This window comes from Mandrillus leucophaeus, unplaced genomic scaffold (genome assembly GCF_000951045.1).
Source record: "Mandrillus leucophaeus isolate KB7577 unplaced genomic scaffold, Mleu.le_1.0 Scaffold394, whole genome shotgun sequence".
NCBI lineage: Eukaryota > Metazoa > Chordata > Mammalia > Primates > Cercopithecidae > Mandrillus > Mandrillus leucophaeus.
In genome coordinates, this window is record NW_012104187.1 from 2,630,722 (window position 1) to 2,651,095 (window position 20,374).

At 38.1% G+C, this 20,374-nt stretch overlaps 1 protein-coding gene across 1 annotated transcript; it reads left to right on the forward strand.

Moving 5' to 3' along the window:
• Positions 1-11,344: 11,344 nt before the first annotated feature.
• On the forward strand, positions 11,345-12,474 carry EBLN1 (endogenous Bornavirus-like nucleoprotein 1; the record flags this gene model as incomplete). The annotated part of the gene is given in 2 exon segments (XM_011991337.1): positions 11,345-12,017; positions 12,020-12,474. Coding segments are annotated over 2 exon segments (1,128 nt in total), but the record flags the coding sequence as incomplete, so codon positions are not given.
• Positions 12,475-20,374: the final 7,900 nt, after the last annotated feature.

Consider the following 20,374-nt stretch of genomic DNA (forward strand, 5'->3'; position numbering starts at 1 on the left):
CTCCTAAGTAGCTGGGACCACAGGTGTGTGCCATCATGCCCAGCTATTTTTTAAAGTTTTTGTAGAGTCAAGGTCTCCCTACATTGCCCAAGCTGGCGTGGAACCCAGGACTGCATTTATTACCTGGCTTGTGAATGTGCCCACTCTAACTATGGCAAGTGGGGACGTGGTAACACTTTGGATCTTTTAGTATCAATGTGAATTCAAACCCTTGAAATGTCAGGAAATCCTCTTCCCCCAGTTCACCCACACAAATGGCTATATGTCCCTTTGGAAAAAGGACTGGGGACTCTATCATATATACTTGCTGTGGGTGATAGAATTCTTTCTGGGACCTGGTCTATCCTTCAGTCAGTGAGTTCCTAGCCTGAGTAGTGGCTCGGATCCAGAATTGAGGCAGAATATGGTCATTTTTATTGGGGTGATTGGTCTCAGTCTCCTGAAGATTCATGGTTGATTTCTTTTCTTTTCTTTTTGGAGATGGGGGTCTCACTCTGTTGCCCAGGCTGAAGTTCAGTGACATGTGTCGTCATGGCTCGTGGCAGTCTCAAACTCCTAGGCTCAAGGGATCTTCCTACCTCAGCCTCCCAAGTGGCATGGAGTACAGATGCATGCCACCATGCCTGGCTAATTTTTAAATTTTCTATAGGGATGTGGGGGTCTTCCTACATTTCCTGGGCTGATCTTGAAACAATTCTCTTGCCTCAGCCTCCCAAAGTGTTGGGATTACAGGTGCGAGCCACCACTCTTGGTCTCGATTTATCCTGATTGTATAATTTGAGTAATATGCTTATTGGCTGCTCATCCAAGATGTCCCTACAGATGCTATGTTCCATTAACCAACTTCACATCTCTGTAAGTCAGACACCTCTCCCTCTTTCAGTCCAAACTTGCCAGCCATTAGAATAATAGCCCACAATCTGCCCTTATCACTGCAGGACACGATCATCCCCATTATTATCAGGGAGCCCAGTTCTGTACCAGTATCCCCAATCTCAGCCCAAGCCACAGGGGACAGCCACACTGACCTTCACAGAGCTGCTGGTGCCCCTCATCCCGATGACTTCATTGCTTTATTAAACAGTGTCCTCTGGCCCCTCCCACAGTCTATCATTGGTGAGTGGGTTTTCCAGCACTCAACAGGGTATATTCACTCTAGACCATTTTCCAACCTTTCGATCCTTTATTTTCCTGTCTGTCATGGAAGTTCCAGCACTTTCTCTCACATAATGTGGCCATGTTTTCTACAAGCTTCTGAAATCTTGCAGTGTGTTGTCACCAACTCCTAGGTTGCTTGTCAGGGTTAAATCCTGTTTCACAGGACAATGCTCTGTCTTGGTTGGCCCTCCTTTATTCAGCCTTATCTTGTACTCTCTTGGTTTGTGATGGTATATGTCAGCTTGGTCCTACATTTCCTTTTGAGAGCATCTCTTCCCTCTCTCAGGAGGCTGGCTCATGTTATGACTCAACCCTACTCATTTATCTGATGTCCAAAAAAGAAAGTAGAAGTGGATCTGAAAGGAGTGCTTGTGGCCTTGCAAGGCAGATGACTGCATCATCTTCAAGCAAGCAGGCTGTGCTGGCCTTTGACAGGATGAAGTGGGCCACTTCTGTAGGCCCAGAGTCTGGGCGGAACATGGGAATTCAAGATGCCCCCATGCCATGCCTTAAGGTCAACTTCTTCCCAACAGGCCCTCTCCTTATTCAACCTCTTCTGAAGCTCTGTTACTCTTATTGTTGAGGCTCGGGCTTGATTCTTAGCCTTTTTTGGTGTTGGCTCATAGATGAGAATCTCTTTATATGGTGTGGAAGAGGCCATCTGACTTTCCTGCTTACCCTTAATTGGTGATTAATTAACCTCAGCCTTTCATTGTCTTCCTCTAGGGCATCCACTGTTGTCAGCAGCAGCCAATTCCCTAATCCTTGTAATTACCACTTTTTCTATCTCTCAAAATCCTAAAATACTTCATCTGCCAGTACATTCCCTTTTGCTGGTATCCAATGCCCGCTCACACCGGGAACGTTTTAATACTTGCACCACTGTCTCATGCCAGAGGCATCCATGCTCCATCTATCCCCAGTGATGGGTCTTCAGTACCTGCCCGCCAGTGGGTGATCTGGCTGTGCCTGCAATCTCTCTCTCTCTCTTTTTTTTTTGAGACAGAGTCTCGCTCTGTTGCCCAGGCTGGAGTGCAGTGGTGCGATCTGGGCTCACTGCAAGCTCCGCCTCCCGCGTTCACGCCATTCTCCTGCCTCAGCCTCCAGAGAAGCTGGGACTACAGGCGCCGGCCACCACGCCCAGCTAGTTTTTTGTATTTTTAGTGGAGACGGGTTTCACCGTGTTAGCCAGGATGGTCTCGATCTCCTGACCTCGTGATCCACCCACCTCGGCCTCCGAAAGTGCTGGGATTACAGGCGCCTGCAGTCTCATTTTAAAGCCACTTTCCTAGGATCACTTCCAGCACTAGCGCTGCAGGTCAGATGCCCTGAGACTCTGAGATTTGCATGTAGGAGTTTATTGAAGAGTGCTCTCAGAAGCAACTCCTTGGAGGAAACCAGGGAGAAAATAGTAGTGAGCAGAGGAAAAAGCCGAACTGAGATGCAGCTGCATCAGTAGCCTCAGCTGGTTCCAGGGGCAGCATCGAGGCTGAAAGAGCATTCAGAGATGTATCAGTCCAAGGCACCAGGGCTGGGTCTTTGAATCCCTGCATTGAATCCAGTCATTGGATTGTGGGCTGCCCTTGAAGAAGAGACATAAATGTATTGAGGCAACTTCCTTTAACCAAGGTCAATTCCAGAAAATGGATTCAGCTGTGAGCCATCAACAGCCAATAATTATTCCCAGCAACAGCCTTGAACCTGAAGGGGACCTGGGTGAGGGGCCATAGTATCCATGGGACAAGTCTCCTAGGAGTGGTTAGTTTTCTTATTATTTTTCCTTATATATATATTATTTCTTCCTGTCTTTTTAGGTCATTGCTGTTTTTTTTTTCTTTTTTGTTACACATTTGGTTTGTATACTTTAATTTTTTAAAACACGGCAAAGTCATTAAGATTTATATTTAAAAGACAGAGATTTTGCCATGCAGTTATATGGTTTGGCTGTGTCCACCTAAATCTCATGTTGAATTGTATTCCCGACTGTTGAGGCAGGGACCTGGTAGGAGGTGATTGGATCATGGGGGTGGATTTCCCTCATGCAGTTCTCGTGATAGTGAGTGAGTTCTCACGAGATCTGATGGTTTAAAAGCGTCTGGCAGTTCCCTCAACCCTTGCTTTTTCTCTAGCTCCTGCTGTCTTGAGAGGAAGCTGCTTGTTTCTCCTTCGGCCATGATTGTAGTTTCCTGAGGCCTTCCCAGCCATGCGGAACTGTGAGTCAATTAAACCTCCTTTCCTTATAAATTACTCAGTCTCAGGTAGTATATTTATAGCAGTGTGAGAACGGACTAATACACGTAGTTATTCCTCTTTACATTATTTTCTAAATAGTCTGTATTTGTTGCTTGCTTTTTGACTTAGAAGTTATTTAGGAGAGACTTAATACTTAACCTTTTTCAAGTGGTTGTTTTTTGCAAAGTTAATTTTACGAATTTATGGTTATGTCATGGTGTAGTCAGAGAATGTAGCCAATATAGTATCTACTTTTGTCATTTATTAAAGTTTTCTGTTTTCCATTAAAAGTTTTGTTTCCATTTTTCTTGCATATACCAAGGAAGATACAAAATAACAATGCAATTGAATCTGACAAACACATTGGTGTGTAATGAAATGCATAGTGTGCGGGATATATAGAAAAAGCAGAGGATATGTTTTTTCCTGTTTGTCTGTCTTTCTTTATATTACCAAAGTTCTTGGCACGTAAAAAAATGAATATGAGAACAGTATGAAAGTGAAACGGTTCTCTTTATTCCTTTGTGCCTTTGCATACTGATCAGGGAAAAGCAACCAGGATAATAAGTTTTTGCATTGCTTTTCCTGAAATGTTGACTATTTACCAATAGATTTTAAAAATAATTTCTGAGGCCAGGCGCAGTGGCTCACACCTAAAATCCCAGCACTTTGGGAGGCTGAGGCTGGGGGATCACCTGAGTTTGGGACCAGCCTGGCCAACATGGTAAAACCTTGTCTCCACTAAAAATAGAAAAATTAGCTGGGCGTGGTGGCACGTGCCTGTAATCTCAGATACTCAGGAGGCTGAGGCAGGAGAATCACTTGGACCCAGGAGGCGAAGGTTGCAATGACAGAGCGAGACTGCCTCAAAAAAAAGAAAAAGAAAAAAATATATATATATGTTTTTTTATAAGTATGTATTTATTGCTTTAAAAATCAAGCAACAGAATTGTTTTTTATGAGTATGTATTTATTGCTTTAAAAATCAAGCAACAGAATTGTTATTGTAATAAGCGTGAGAGGGTTTCCCAGGCAACACTGGATTCTGATTGGCTAAGTTAAGGTAAAATGAAGCAGCGCACAAGTTTTGTGTTTTAGACTTGAGGCTCAAGTGTACTTACTTAGTTTTTGATCTCAATAAAATAGTCTTAAGAAAAATCATACAACATTTTGATTATGTGGATTTTGGCAAAACGGAGATGGAGTGGACATAGGGCAAGAAGTACTTCATGATTCTTGATTTAACTTCCAGTGTTTTGAAAATCAAGTTAAAATTTCTGAAATCTTACACTCTAATTGTATTAGCACAATTTATAAATTATTGCAACTTTTCACTAAAATCCTGTCCTTCCTCAGTCTTCATTGTGTTATATATGTAACCTATATTTTCAGGAGAGTTTCGTGTGCCAAACTACCAATGATGAGAGTTACATATTTCAAAGAAATATTCTAAGTTTTTCAAATAAAACCACAAGTAAATTACCCATTGTACATAGAATGTTGCCACCTAGGTATTTTTTCAAAAGAATAGAAAGTATTCTCATTTTGATGCAGTAGCTTGTTTTCCTTAAAGAAATTGTTGCCCTGTTTGAGTCTGTTGGTGATAATTCAAAGTAGGTTATATATTATCTTTAGTTTTAAAATACTTAACAAATCTAGATTGAAGCAGTTTGAAGACTAAGTGTTTACTGTAAATATAGTTGTAAAATAGAGTGAAGGAAAAATACATCACATATATGGATTGAGGTATATGTTATCACTAATTTTTTTTTTTTTTTGGTAATTAGTTAGTACATGCCAGATGAGGTGTCCCTAAATTGGGTTTCACTGAATGACTTTTATTGGGGTAAAAAAAATCATAGAAGTACAGTCACCTGCAGATAAAATATTGAAACACTGAGTTTGAAACTCTTCTCTGAATATCTTGTTCTCATTATGGCATAAACCACACATCATATTGTGTTTTACACTGTTGTTACTATTTTATTTTTCTTAGATATTAAGAAAAATTTAAGTGTAGTTTATTAAAGATAATTTGAAAATATAAAAAAGAAAATAGTTAAATGTAGTTCTAACAATATTATGCATATAATTTTGTACTATCATTTTCTCTTGATATCTTGTACTAATTTTCCCATATTAATATGTAAAATATTTTTCACTGCTGTGTAATATTTCATCTAGTATGTATACCACAGCACACTTAACTATTCCACTATCACTAAACATTTAAGATGTTTCATTTCTTCATGGTCATATATAATGCTGAAATGAGGGTCTTTGTATATAATGATTTTTTTCTTTCATATTTGGGAAGAATTTCTTGTGTGACGTTTTTATAAGCTACACCACTGAGGCAGAGTATTAATATATTTAGAGTTCTTGATATCTGTTGCTAAACTGCCTTCAAAAAAGGCAGTATCAATTTGCACTCCCAATGACAATATATGAGAATGTCTGTTTTGCCATACTTGTAGCAGCAGTGAGAATTGTCAAAACTATTTTCTAGTTACTTTGATAAAAATATTAATACCGTCTCCTTATTGCTTTAATTTGTATTTCTTTGGTTATTAGCAATGCTGATAATTTCCTCAAGTTTGTTAACTTGCTTTCTTCTGTGATTTGGCTGGACACACTTTAAAAAAGCATCTTTATAATAAAGCTACTTATAATGTACAGTGATATCATATAGATAGTATTGTGATAATATATTATACATTGTGTATTGATATAACACACACCATACAATTCACCCATTTAAAGCAAACAGTTAAATGGTTTTTTAATATATTCATACGGTTGTGCAACCATCACCACAATTAATTTTACAACATTTTCATCACTCCAACAAGGAATCATGTACCTATTATCAGTCACTCCTTATTTCCCCCCAAACCCCTTTACAGACCTAGGCAACCACTTATCTCTACTTTCTGTCTCTATATGTCTACTTATTCTGGATATTTTATATAAATGAAGTCACACAATATATGATCTTTTGTGACTGCCTTCTTTCATGTAGCGTAAGTTTTCAAGAGGTAACCATGTTGTAGCTTGAAACAGTGCTTTCTTCTTGATTGCCTAATAACATTTTGTTGTACAGATGTAAGTCATTTATCAATTTATCAGTTGATGGATATTGGAGTTGTTTCTGCTTTCTGACTGTTATAAATAATGCTTCTACGAACATTTATGTACAAGTTTTGGGGTGGACACATATTTTCATTTGTCTTGGGTCTACAACAAGAGTGTAGTTGGTGGGTCCTATGGTAACTCCATGCCGAGTATTTTGAGGAATTGCCGGAGTGTTCATACATGCTTTTATGCATGTTAATATATTGGTGTCTTGGTGCTGTTCTTATAGATTTGCATGAACTCTTTATATAAGGTCAGTGTTAACCTTGTATACTTGCAGAAAGTATTTTAATCCCCATATTGCTTGCCTTTAATTTGGGTAATGAATTTTGTGTGCAAATATTTTTCAGGTCTACATTGTCAGTTCAGTCAATATTTTATTTTGTAACTGGTTTCATTGTTACTAAGCTTTTTAAAAAACCATTCCTTGGCTGGGCAAGGTGATACATGCCTGCAGTCCCAGCTATTCAGGAGGCTGAGGAGGAAGGATTGCTTGAGCCCAGGAGATTGCAGCTACAGTGAGCCATGATGGTGCCACTACACTCCAGCCTGGGCGACAGAGCGAGTCCCTGTCTCAAGAAACAAAAAACAAAAACCCTATTCCTCTGAGGAGTTTGAGCCATATTAATGTTTATTTTCTTGTAATTTTCTATATTCTTTAAAAATATTTCATTACTTTATTTAGGTTATTTGGGTGGATGGTGTCAGATTAACATTAAAATGGATTTTTACTCCCAATTATCTAACCAGTTGTACCATTACCATTTTTCTTAACACTTCCTCTCTTCCCTGCTGAATTTGTCTTGATACTGCCTTTTTATTGATGATTAATTTTTTTTTACATGTTCTAATGTCTGTTTTGGTCAGCATGCCTATTCCTGCACCAGGACCACATTGTTTAAATTATTGAAGGTTTAGAATATGTTTTGTACCCAGGAAAACAGCAATATTTCCTTCAACCCAGCACCTCATATTTAATAATCGTTTTCAAAAATTTCTTAGTGACTCTTATTTTTTTCCAGATGGTTCCCAGCTTTTTCCAAAGTTTTGTTATGTTTTCTAAATACCGTTGGAATACTTATTGTGCTTGCATGAAACGCTCAGTTAAACTTTAAGAGACTTGACATTTTAATAGCAGCAGATTTTGTCATCCAGGAACCTGGTATATCTCTCTGGTTATAGTTTTTTGAAAAAGCTCAGCCAAGTCTTATACTCATTTTATGCAAATCACATATGGTTTACTCCCCACTGGAGCAGATCCAGGTTCTGAGGGGCCCAAAGCTTATATGATTTTGGGGGGTTTTCTTAAAGAAAATGAATACAGAATTACAAATACAAAATTAGGTACCTAATCTTGGAAGGAGTCTGGGCAAGCAGTGGGCTCTGGGGCTGCCTTTATTTTCTAGGCAGTTGGCCTCTTTTCACAGGTATGTCTTTGCTGATCTTGTTGTTATATATTTGTAATATATTATCTTGTGTTCCCATAGGAATTAAAGAATCTATGAACTAAACTTAGAAAATACTTTGAAAAAATCTGTTTTCTACTTTTCCATTTTGGAATTTCTATACAAATAATCTTACTATATGTGACTAGCAATAACTTTATATCATCTTCTATAATAGTTTTTTCTACATCTTAAACTTGTTGAGAAAAGGATCCATATATTGAAGATCATTAATAAATGTTTTTAGTGATGACTACTAACCTAAATAAAGGAGTGTATTTACTGAGGCCATAGCTAGATGAGTTTGCTCCTCACCAAGTTTCATGCTTCAGATGCAACATAATTTTGCCCATAATGCAGAGTGTAGGCTACAGACCTGTATATACAGAATAACATAACTTGCATCATAGACTGGGTTTTTAATACAACCTTTTTTTTTTTAGAGACAGGATCTCACTCTGTTGCCCAGGCTGGAGTGTAGTGGTACGATCATAGCTCACTGTACCTTTGAGCTCCTGGAGTTAAGCAATCCTCCTACCTCAGCCTCCAAAGTAGCTAGGACTGCAGGTGTGTGCCACTATGCCCAGCTAATTAAAAAAAAAAAAAAAGTATTTATTTATTTTTCTTTTAAGAGAGATGGCTTCTTGCTATGTTGCCCAGGCTGGTCTCGAACTCTTGCACTTAAGGAATCCTCCCACCTTAGCTTCCTGAATCACTTAAGATTACACGCACAAGGCACCACATCCAACTTTACTATAGTTTTAATGCTGTGAACTCAGAGTATATGTATAAAGACTTCAACAGTTTTCATTCTAGAAATTATTCAAGAAACAATGTATTTGACCTGGTTTCTTGGATCAAAAATAGCCAAATGAGAAGAAAAGCTTCCTAATTAAATAGTCCTGAACATAAGTTAATGACTAGATTTAAAGAGTCTCGCTAGGGATTTATTCTATTTACAAAACAAAAAATATTAGAAAGGTTATTTAGTATATGTATCCTACTACTACTACAGCATTTTATAAGATAAGGGATCTAATTTTCACAGGTCATTTGAAAATTGCATATTTTAGAAATTTCAGAAGATACATCATTTATCATTTCTGTTTTACTCTTCGATGTTTTTGAATTCTAATATAGAGATTGTAGGATAACAGAAGAATGGACAGTTCAACTTATTAGTTAAATTAACTGTCACCTTTGTAGCTGATACATATTTTGGAAAACTCACAAAATCCTATAGTACCCAAAGCATCCCACCAAGTGCTTTAGAGGTATGCAACACATTGTGGTTTATGGCACTGAGAACACCAACCCTAGTCCCTAATTATCCAAATAATCAAGAATACGGGGACGTTTTTAGTTAAGACCTTTGGTTTTAATAACCGAAGATACCTATTTACAATAAAGAACTCTCAGATAATTGTGATTATAACTGCTAGTTAAGTTTAGTTGCATATTAACTAAATGTTTGAGACATGGGGTTAAGAAGGGACGTGGTAAAACACAAGCAGCTTTAAGTGATTTAATTAGCACACCAAAAAGGTGGAGGGAAAAGCTCACAGGCTCTCCTTAAATTGTTTTCAGGCCAGGTGCGGTGGCTCATACCTGTAATCCCAGCACTTTGGGAGGCGGTGGCGATGGGGTGGGATGAGGCCTGATTACTTGAGGTTCAGGAGTTAGAGACCATCCTGGGCAAAGTGACAAAACTCCGCCTCTACAGAAAACAAACAAAAATTAGATGGGCATAGTGGCAAGTACCTGTAGTCTCAGCTACTTTGTGGGGTGGGGCAGGAGGATCACTTGAACAGGGAGGTCAAGGCTGCTGTGAGCAGAGATTGCGCCACTGCACTCCAGCCTGGGTGATAAAATGAGACCCTGTCTAAAAAAAAAATTGGTTTTTGTTAACATGATTTAATACCTATTAGATTTTGCCTTTGTCTAAACATAAGGAAATAACAAAAACCCTATACTTTATATGTGCTTTCGGAATTGGGGACCACAGAAAAATCCATGAAGGTTTAGGATGTTTTCAAGTGTGTGGAGGTTTTGAACGTTTCTTTTCATAAATCTCACCTTTTTCCACCTCCAAATGGACTTTTGAGGAATAAAAATGGATTACTGTGAATTAATGCAAAGAAAAATATTTATTGAGATGCACAACATACCACCCAGATCAAAAGCCTATAGTTGAAACAAGACAGTTAAAAACATGACAAAACATAATAACCTTTCATTGCATTAAGAGGCGAGAAAAGAAAGAAATGAATGACCGTGTAATGTTCTATCCCTTCCAGTGGAGAACTTCTGCATGGAATATTGTGATTAGCATGGTGATTGTGTCAGCTTTAAGCTTTTATCACTGTCTAGGTTTTAAAGCAGGGCATGCAATATTATATCTTAAAAGCACTTTAATTTTTTAAAACCCCAGAGAGCCTTTAAGTGAGACTTAATTAAAATTCAAATCAACCTTAGATGTATGTCCAAGACAGTTTTCAAAAGACCTGTACAACCTATGTTCCTTTGATTCCATTCCCTTTCCAGTGTTATCTCCAGTTGCTCTGGGCAGCACGCACTTGGCCAGCGAGTTTGGAAATTCATGAGGGCATTCTGGGGTTGACACAATGATTTGATACAGGGTATCACTGACACTTAGAGGAGGGGACTAGGTTTGCCTGATGGCCCCAAAGCTTGATTTGGTTCTGCACAATGAAAAATGTTCCGGCCCTGGTAGTTTCAAAAGATGCCCTGAACAATATCCTATGACAAATATGGCAGTAGTACTTTTAATACAGATCTAAGTCAGCAGCCTTCCATGTGAAGGAATATCGAAAAGTTTTAAAAGAAGCTACACAAAAGGGCTCCTTACTTAGGAAAAAGTCCTTATGTAGACGAAAGCTTAAACGACATAAAGATATTGCATAAGAATCATCAAACAACTTACTCTTTCTGTGGATCCTGGCTTTGTTAGAAGTTTTATTTTGTTCATTATAGAGGGTTTTATTGGCATTAATTTGATGTTTTAAAGGTTGACATTACAATATTACTGATCTTGATGATTGAGTTTAAATTTAAGGAACCCTTAAATTTTGTGCTCGAAATCAGTGGTTGACTCGTCTCTCTGTTGGCATAGCTCTGGTGTTCACAGTTTACAGGGGAAAGGATTTTAATGCAGCTGCACATTTATTGCAAAAGCAAGAAAAATCAAAATTATGTTGTGTAATTGAGGAGATTTGGAAATTACTAGACTAAAAAACTGAATATTACTAAGAAGTAAATGAAATACAGAAGTCACAATACATTAATAAATGTTATTTTAAAAATATTTTGTATTATTGCCATTCTCTGTATTTTTTTAATGCAATACAAAATTGTGTGAAAATCCCAAACAATCACCCACAATATCCCGCCCAAGAAAGAACCCACAGACCAGCAGCCCACAAGACAATACAATGGATGGGAGCAGCTTCCATTACTTTCAAGGGAGATTTGAGCTCTCTGGGAAGAGCAGACAGTATCCAGCAGATGCATTGGAGCCCCAACCTGGCATTGGAGATGTCAAGGACATTGAAAAAGCAAGAAAGTCTATGCTAGACCCAGCACACAGATCTCATTTTCACCTTACAACCCCAAGCTTAGTATTTTTGTGTTTTATATTCGATGGATTACGCAAGGCACTACTCAGTGTTGGTGTGAGCAAAAGGTCTAATATTGTGATTGGGAATGAGAACAAGGAAACAGATACTCTTTATGCTAGCAAATTCGAAGATGTTATGCCTAACTTCACTGCCCTTGAGATGTCATCAATTCTCCGTCACTGCTGTGATCTTCTGATAGGCGTTGCTGCTGGATCGAGTGACCCGATATGCACCAACAGCCTCCAAGTACAGAGACAATTCAAGGCAATGATGATATCCATTGGAAGACATTTGCATGGTAAAAGTGCTGATTTATTAATTAACTATAATGCAGGGCCAGCTATATATTGGATCAACTCAAGAGCATGGGTTGGAGGATTAATGTTCACATTTCTATTCGGAGAATTTGAATCCCTGCATGTGAGCTACTTGATCAAGTTAAAGTAGTTGCCAGCAAAGCACAGATGACGACCTACTACACTGTGGGAATGTTCCTGGATCAGTGCATGGATGGTTCCATTGCTTTACCTGCTGTTGTGTCTGAGATTCCAGTTTTTGAGCAGAAGAAAGCACTGGTTAAAAGGGCACTTGGAGATTTCTTTGAATTTGGGGGTGTACTTCGCCACCCTGTTATTGGGGAGCTATCACCACGAATGTTCCCAAACCTAGCAACAGCAGCAAACTACTGGGCCAAAAGAAGGAATCCCACATTTTCTGGATTTGAAGCCCTTGACTTTATACCAGGATCAACTATTACACTCCCTCTAGTTTGAATGACATCTGCTCGGAAAATCTCCAGAGGAAGTGACATGGATCCATATACACTTAACATCCTTCGCGGGTACGGGAGTTCGGGATTTGACTAACAAATACGTGAACTAATCCTTGTATTTACATATAAAAAGAAATTATGTGAAAATCACATTCTAAAATTATCTGAGTGTTACCTACTGTTTTCAGTCTTGGTCTGATATGTCTCTGACATCTATTGTAACTTTTCTATAATCTTTTATTTACTTCTTTAAAAGAATCCATCCAATATTCTCTGGCCACTGAAAGATGTGATCTCCAAAGTCTTTTTAAGTACTGGAGGCTAAGAATATGCTTTGACATGTGGTAGAATTTTGAAATAATTGAAATGTTTTCTGTAGTCACATGCGTTTTTAAATTTTATTCTTTATAGATAAGGCCCAGATCGTTTTTAAGATTATTGTATTTCTTCTCTAATTTGTCTTGATGATTTTTTATAATTATGTTGAAATAAATCTGATACATTATTTATCCTAGCACAATTTTTTGTTATAGTTCTGGTGTTCTCCTGTACCTCTGTTCATTTCAGGAGATCTCTTTTATGGAATGACTTATTATCTTTTCTTAAATCAAAATGTAATCATTAAGTCAGTGCAAGGATCTGGCTATTTTAATGGATCTTGTAGTGTAGTCATATCTGAGCATTTACATATTGAAATACATGGTATGAATTATTTTCCTTTTAGTTCTCTGTTAAACTGTTGAGATGCTATTTTCATTTCTAAAACATTGTTTATGTAGTTAGATTATATCACCCAGGAATTTCATTCCCAAATATGTAATGGATTATGTTTCCAAAGGTGGCCATGGCAATATCTCCCATTCCACATCTATTTTCTTTCTGCAGACCAAGCCAGGTGTGCGGTGGCGCGATCTCTGCTCACTGCAACTTCCGCCTCCCAGGCTCAAGCGATTCTCGCGCTTCAGTCTCCCAAAAAGCTGGGACTACAGGCGCACGCCCAGCTAATTTTTTGTATTGCCCAAGTTGGTCTCGAACTCCTCGGCCTCCCAAAGTGCTGGGATTACAGGTGTGATCCACCGCGCCCGCCCCACATGTACATCGAATATAACCGCCATTTCAACATCAAGAGGTGGGATCTGTTTTCCCTTTCCTTGAATGTGGGCTGGTCCTGTGACCTGTTTTGGCAATAGAATGCAGTGAAATAATGTTGTGTAAGTTTGGGGCTTGGCCTTAAGAGGCTTGCAGCTTCCACCTTTGCTTCCAGGAATGCTCTTTCTTTGAACCTTGCTGCCATGCTACCAGGAAGCCCGAGAAGCCACATGAGAGGTTGACCTGAAGAAAAGGGTGGTCCTAGGCCAGCAGCCCCAGCTGAGCTCTGGATTAGCAGCCAGTGCCAGCTCAGTTATGTGAGTGAGGCCACTTTGACTTCTTAGGGGCCCAGAGCCCCAGCTGCTGTTACTTTGTCAAGCAGAACTGCCCAGTCAACCCACAGAATCATGAGAAGTCATATATTGCTGTTTAGGATGGTTTATTTCACTCGGTAGATAAAATAGGCTATCAAAGGGAGTCATTACAGCATAATCCTTATAAAAAAGAGTTGTTAAATCAGACATTGTTGAGAACCACTGTCACAGACAGTAAACACGTTCCCCTTATGACTTTTAAAAGATTCAACAACTTGCCAAGATTATTTTTCCCTAACAATAGATGACTTGGATTAAAAACCAGTCAGTTCCCAGATTTAAAAAGACAACCAATAAGGCAGAAACTTGCTACATCAATTTCTGAATTTTTATTATTCTCTCTCATTTTAAGAGGGAAATTCATTATTTTCTATTGGAGGGTAAAAAACGTGGCTAGAGTTAGCTGTGAGACAGTGGTTGCCATCGTATGAGTAAAAAACTGGTGAAATTTCTCCAACTCTATGCTTACCAATCATTGTGTGCTAATTCGCAAATGTACACAGATGTCGTTATGATTAGAAAAACACAAATTCACTCAAAAGCACCACTAATTTTATAGTTTCTTTTTTGGTCATTATATAATTTTCAGTTGTGGAGGGATCTGAACATTAAAACAGAGTTCTCATACTTGAAATATTGGGAAACCCACTGCTGGAGGTCCCTAAATCCAGCCGCTAATGGATTTGTAGCTGCTAGTATTCCTTCAGATGAATCACTCTCTTCTCTCTATTTGGTTTCTGGATCTTGAAATCATTTGGTTTCTCACAGTAAACTGAACAATGGACTAGGAAAAGAAATTCCATAGAAAAGTTAGATTAGAACTTTTAGTGGCATTTTGTAGGGCAACATAGACTTTCATTAACCATCATGAAGGAATTGCCTCATGGAGCCATTTTTAGAAAGCACAGACTTTTGTCTGTGGTTTCTGGGTTGGTGGAGGTCACTGTGTTGGTGGAGATACAAGTAACTGGGAGTAAATGGAAAAGCTAGTGGTTGTACACGAATGAATAAAAATTCATAGTAATTTATGGTATTTGAATTGAATGCTGTACACAAATAAGGATATATTCTGGAAGTCCTAAGTGAGGAAATGATGTTTATTGAATCTGAGCATACCTTTAAGTATTTTAAATAACCTTTTAAACATTTTATGCTTCATATTTTTCGAAGAATTTTCCTGACTGTTATCTACCTCACGAGTGTCTTGAGGATCTACTGAGATATTATTCTCCCCACTTATAGACCAGGAGGCTGAGGGCACAAAGAGGTGAAGTTATTTGGCAACAGTCCAAGGTGAATTGCAGATCCCGGAGAGCGGCTCAAGTCTGTGAGCCCTCATTTAGTACTTTTAGAGTAAATGTGATCTTTAAGATCAAAGATTTATAAAACGCCTGTTCTTATCAAGCACGGACACTAGATCTACCAACCCTTATGGAGATTAGCTTGATGTCATTAGCCAGGGAGAACTTGCTCCAATACCAGAGAGTGGGTGGGGGAGGGGGACACACACACATGAAACAAAGTGAAAGCATCACTATATTCACTTGCATATTAAAGTGATTTCATATACTTATTGTTCTTCTTTGTTACAGGTGATTGACATTTTCTTATAATCGAATAGAGTGAATGAATAAAAATGTCTTTAGAGATCTATTACTGCTATCGCCATTAATCTGTAACATACAATTTAAGCAAAATGTGCTTATTGTGTAATTCATTTTAAAGGTAATTCCTGTAGCTTTCCTCTCAACTAGTCTGCCATCACCAAGCATCTAGGTGGACCCTAGAACTACCAATGTTGACCTTCAATTGAGTATTTGATGCATTTTAAATGGTTTTTACCCATAATTTAAACATAGACCAACATAGAAGTTTAACAGTGTAAGAGAAAGACTGAGGTTTAAAATAACTATGTTGAGATTCTCTGGTGTAAAAAAACTGGAGGACTGTTTTGAGTTAATTTGCATAAATATTGGCAGAAACTTTAGCTATCATTGATCAGCAGGTGTTTGCATTTTTAAAATCTTATAAATGTTGGTGTTCAATGCAAATCCTTTAAGTTTTAAATTTTGCTAACCAAGATTTAACAGTAGGGAGAGGAGAAGGAGGAAGTAAAGAAAAACTGCTGTCCATTTTCATCACTCTTTCATAAAAGGTGGGACTCAATTTCAAAATAGAGGACGGTTGTTTAAATTGAGAAAAGTTGGCTTCATGGACAGCTGTTACACAGCCCTTCTTTCCTTGCTATGCTGTGGACTGGTGGAAATTTAATGACAGAGGGAAGTCGCTTAACATGCCTGCACTGGGAACCACAAACCTAAGCCAATCTCTTTGTTTTATGGATGAGCAAATTAGAATTCCTGTCCATGTATATCTAAACATACTTTAAGAAGCTCAGTAAGGCTGATGCATGAGTGTTTTTTTTTTTTTTTTCTGAAGACAGCTTCATTCTCTGCTTGTGCTGGCCAAAGCCCCTTAGAGATCATGTACCTAGAAAGGCCCAGTCATCATTTCCAGTAGCCATTAGAGTTCCTTGATTGTCATGTCAAAAAACGATGCTATTTTTTCTGGTAAATAATGGCTTCTTTTCCTTTATATTGTTGCTGGAGTAGTCAAAAAAATTAAATTTCTCTGATCTGAAATCTGAGTGTTCTGGCTACTAATGTCATTCATCAGAAAAGTGAGGCCACTAATTAATATTAGGTAGGAGCATAAATGGAATTTGGGACACATTTTTATAATTTGTTCACCAGGCATGTAAGAAATTTTATGATATTTACATTTTCCCAGTGCCATATCTCTTGTTATAACTTCTGAAGTCCATAGAACTTTGTTTTCTTAATGTTTTTACCCTGGAATTTTCAAGATTTGCATGTATAGGAAGGAAAAAAAATCTCTTGAAATCGGACATTATCGCCAATCTCTCGTCTCTGATTTTCATTGCCGTTTCATTTTCTTTGTCCCTTCTTGCTCATTTTCCTCTACTTCACTCCTGCCAACACATTCCTGCTCCCAGAGAAAGTTTCTAAAACACATCTTTGGAAATTCCAGTTTATCTTAATTTCAGCTGAGGAGTTGCATTGTTTTTGTATACTGGGAAGTACCATTATACAAATACCATTATAATGCTGTCAATCATTTACATTCTAGTGTGAATAAGTTCCCAGGCACATTTGTTCTGCACACCCCACTACCCCATCTAGTTTCTGGAGGGACCATGAAGATAATGGATATTGGAAAAGGGTGCCATCAAGTGGGGAAAATGGCAAAAGAATGGGCAAGCTAAAAGCATTCGATGTGAATCTCATCAGCTTTACAGTTTTGCTTAGGACTAGGTGTTGTCCCCACTTAAAAAAAAAAAAAAATCCATTCTAATTAGTTAATCAGACTTACCTGCAGATAACTTTGAATAGACAAAAGAGAAATGGGTGTGATGATATTTTTTTAAAAATATACCTAATCATGCCTTACAAACAATCAGCACAAAGGCTTCCGGTTAAACATAGTGGATTGAACAGATGCATTTATATATGTTCCCTCTGTAAACCACACTAAAATGATATTAAAGGATTAAAAAAGAACAAGGAGAATGGCAGAAGAAATGACAACAGACAAAAGATGTCAACGGAGATGGAAGATCAGGAAAGCAAAACGAGGGATAACTAATTTAGTGGCATGAATATGATGCCCAAGACCTTGGGTGGGGAGCCAGCCAAAAAAGCCACTTCTCTCTGCAGAACCCCAGAAAGCCACAGGAATTTGTAGGAAGCAGAAACCTCTAAAATAGGGAGTACAAAGTGGCACTGACATTCAAAGAATTATTTGAAAGGCTTTGGGCTTCCAGATTACCTCCTTCCCTTTTCAGGGCTGGGTGGCTACCTTTCCTCAACCCCTCAGAAGGTTGGAGGTTTGCTTTGGAGAGTGTGTGAATCAATTCAAGATAGAGACAGAAAAAAACCAAGCAAAATAAAATATCTGGGAAAACTTATAGAACCCTATGTGACTTAGCTATGCAGATTTATGGTTGTAATTATGAATCATAGAAAGTTGATTCATTATGCTGTAACTATAATTGGGGGGAAGTAAAGTGGTTTGCTTGTTTGGTAGGGGTGGGTAGGTAAGAAATCTTGACTTTCCATAGGAAAAAGTCAAAAGACAATATTAAGAACAAGAACAACAACAAAAACCCCCACAAGAAATAGAATAGCTGGGTGCCATGGCTCACGCCTGTAATCCCAACACTTTGGGAGGTCAAGGCAGGAGGATTGCTTGAGCCCAGGAGTTCAAGACCAGCTTGGGCAATGTAGTGAGACCTCATCTCTACAAGAAAAATTTAAAAATTAGTTTGGTATGGTGGCTCATGCCTGTAGTCCCAGCTACTTAGGAAGCTGAGGCAGGAAGATTGCTTCAGCCCAGGAGTTCCAGGCTGCAGTGAGCTATGATCTTGCCACTGTACTTCTGCTGGGGTGATGGAAACCCTGTCCCTTAAACGAAACAGGAAGGGAGAGGGGGAGGGGAGAGGAGGGAAGGGAGGTAGGAAGGCAGGAGAAGGGGTTATTTTGAAATATAGTAATATAAATTAGAAGAAACAGCCGCTTCTATGGAGTGAGATTCCAGAATGGGAAGGAGTACTCCTTATGAAGTTTCAACTGTAACTGAAATGTTAAAAGAAGTGTTTTAGGAACTAATTTTTCCCTTGTGCATGTTTTATTCTCTGCTTTCCCATAAAACATGTCATTGTGTATAAATAAGAAAAACTGTTGTTTAAAAAAAGTTATATTGTTCTGAACTTTGACAACTTTCTTTTTCTTTTTTTTTTTTGTTGGAGACGGAGTCTCACTCACAGCCTCCAGACGGAGGCTGGAGTGCAGTGGCATGACCTTGGCTTACTGCATCCTCTGCCTCCTGGGCTCAAGTGATTCTCCTGCCTCAGCCTCCTGAGTAGCTGGGATTACAGGCACACACCACCACGCTGGCTAGTTTTTGTATTTTTAGTAGAGACAGGGTTTCACCATGTTGGCCAGACTGGTCTCAAACTCCTGACCTCAGGTGATCCACCCACCTCAGCCTCCCAAAGCGCTGGGATTACAGGTGTGGCCAACTTTGACAACTTTCTCAAGAGAAGTGAAGAAAAATACTCCAGAGTGAATCTTCTTTGGAAATTATAGACTCTGTTGCTTGTATTTAGTTCTTTCTTGATCTTACTAGTTTGATTTTGTGGTTTTATTTTTAACCCTGCTTTGTTCTGTTTTCTTCCTAGTAAGAACCAAGATAGTAGCCTTTCTATATTTTGTATTTCTTTTGAAAAATACAATGACATGAAACAGAAATTTAGAAAAGCTGAAGTTTATTTCTTTTTGCACCTGGAAATTGAAGGAGATAATAGATAATCTTGGTTATGGTAGATGTTTTTATAACGGCCTATTCTTTTCTTTTAAGCTTAGATAGATTCGCTGATGTTTTCCATTTGCAAAAGTAAACAGATTTAAAGGGGTGGGGTTGGGAATGGGGCAAAGAAACAAACAAGAACAAGAAAAGTCCTAATATGGAGGCTTCTACCCTGAACTGGATACATTTTAGAGTCTACTCAAAGAAGCAACAGGACCCAAGGCTGACAAACTCCTTCACCAAGGGAGCCTGGTTGCCCAGGCAGACAACTTAAAGGAATTCTTATCACTTGCATATAACAAGAATTGGAGAAGATACAAATAAAACTGATAATATTAGAAATCATGTTGTCCCTAGAATGACATTGAATTTTCTAGCCAGTTTGTGAAACTGGAGTTTATCTCAAACTGATAAGCTTATCAAATTCCAGGCTGGAAAAAAAATCTCTTATCAAAACCTTTCTCCAAATATAAATTTACTTTAGGAAAAGGAGGGCTGGTGTTTTAGATGGTGGAAGATGAGTGTGTAAATGATACACTTAGATAAACATCATAAGAATTATTTTAAATTGTTTTGGAAAATAAACTATGTCATAAGTAAAAAAGCCACTTGCATCCTACAGTTATCTTTTTGGAATCTGAGTCAATTAATTGCTTTAGTATTCAGAATTTTTAGTAACACACATGAATGTTAAATATTACTATATAATGTGTATAATTTATATGCTTTAGATATACATAGTGACTTGATAGTGTTCACACATAAAACATTTTTAAATTCTGGTATGTGAAATATTATTTGAGCTAAAATACCTAAACTAGTGTTTTTAGTGTCTTTTTGTTTTGTTTTGTTGGAAACTCAAATAATTGAGTGTTTTGTGTAAAAATATTTGTTAAGAAGGAAAGCCTAGCCATTCTTTGACAGCACACTATTTAACATGAGAAATGGAAGCTCTTTTTGCATAGTGTAGGTTACCTGATGCATCCATAATGAAGACAGCCTGGCATAGTGTGTTCAGGAGCCTTGTGCCAGTCTGACTTGCAGAGCGGCTGTGGGCATGCTCTTAACCATTCTGTGCCTTATACCATGAGTGTTTGGTCTAGATAATTTCATTTCAGTTCTAAAATTATCTGGTAATTAATT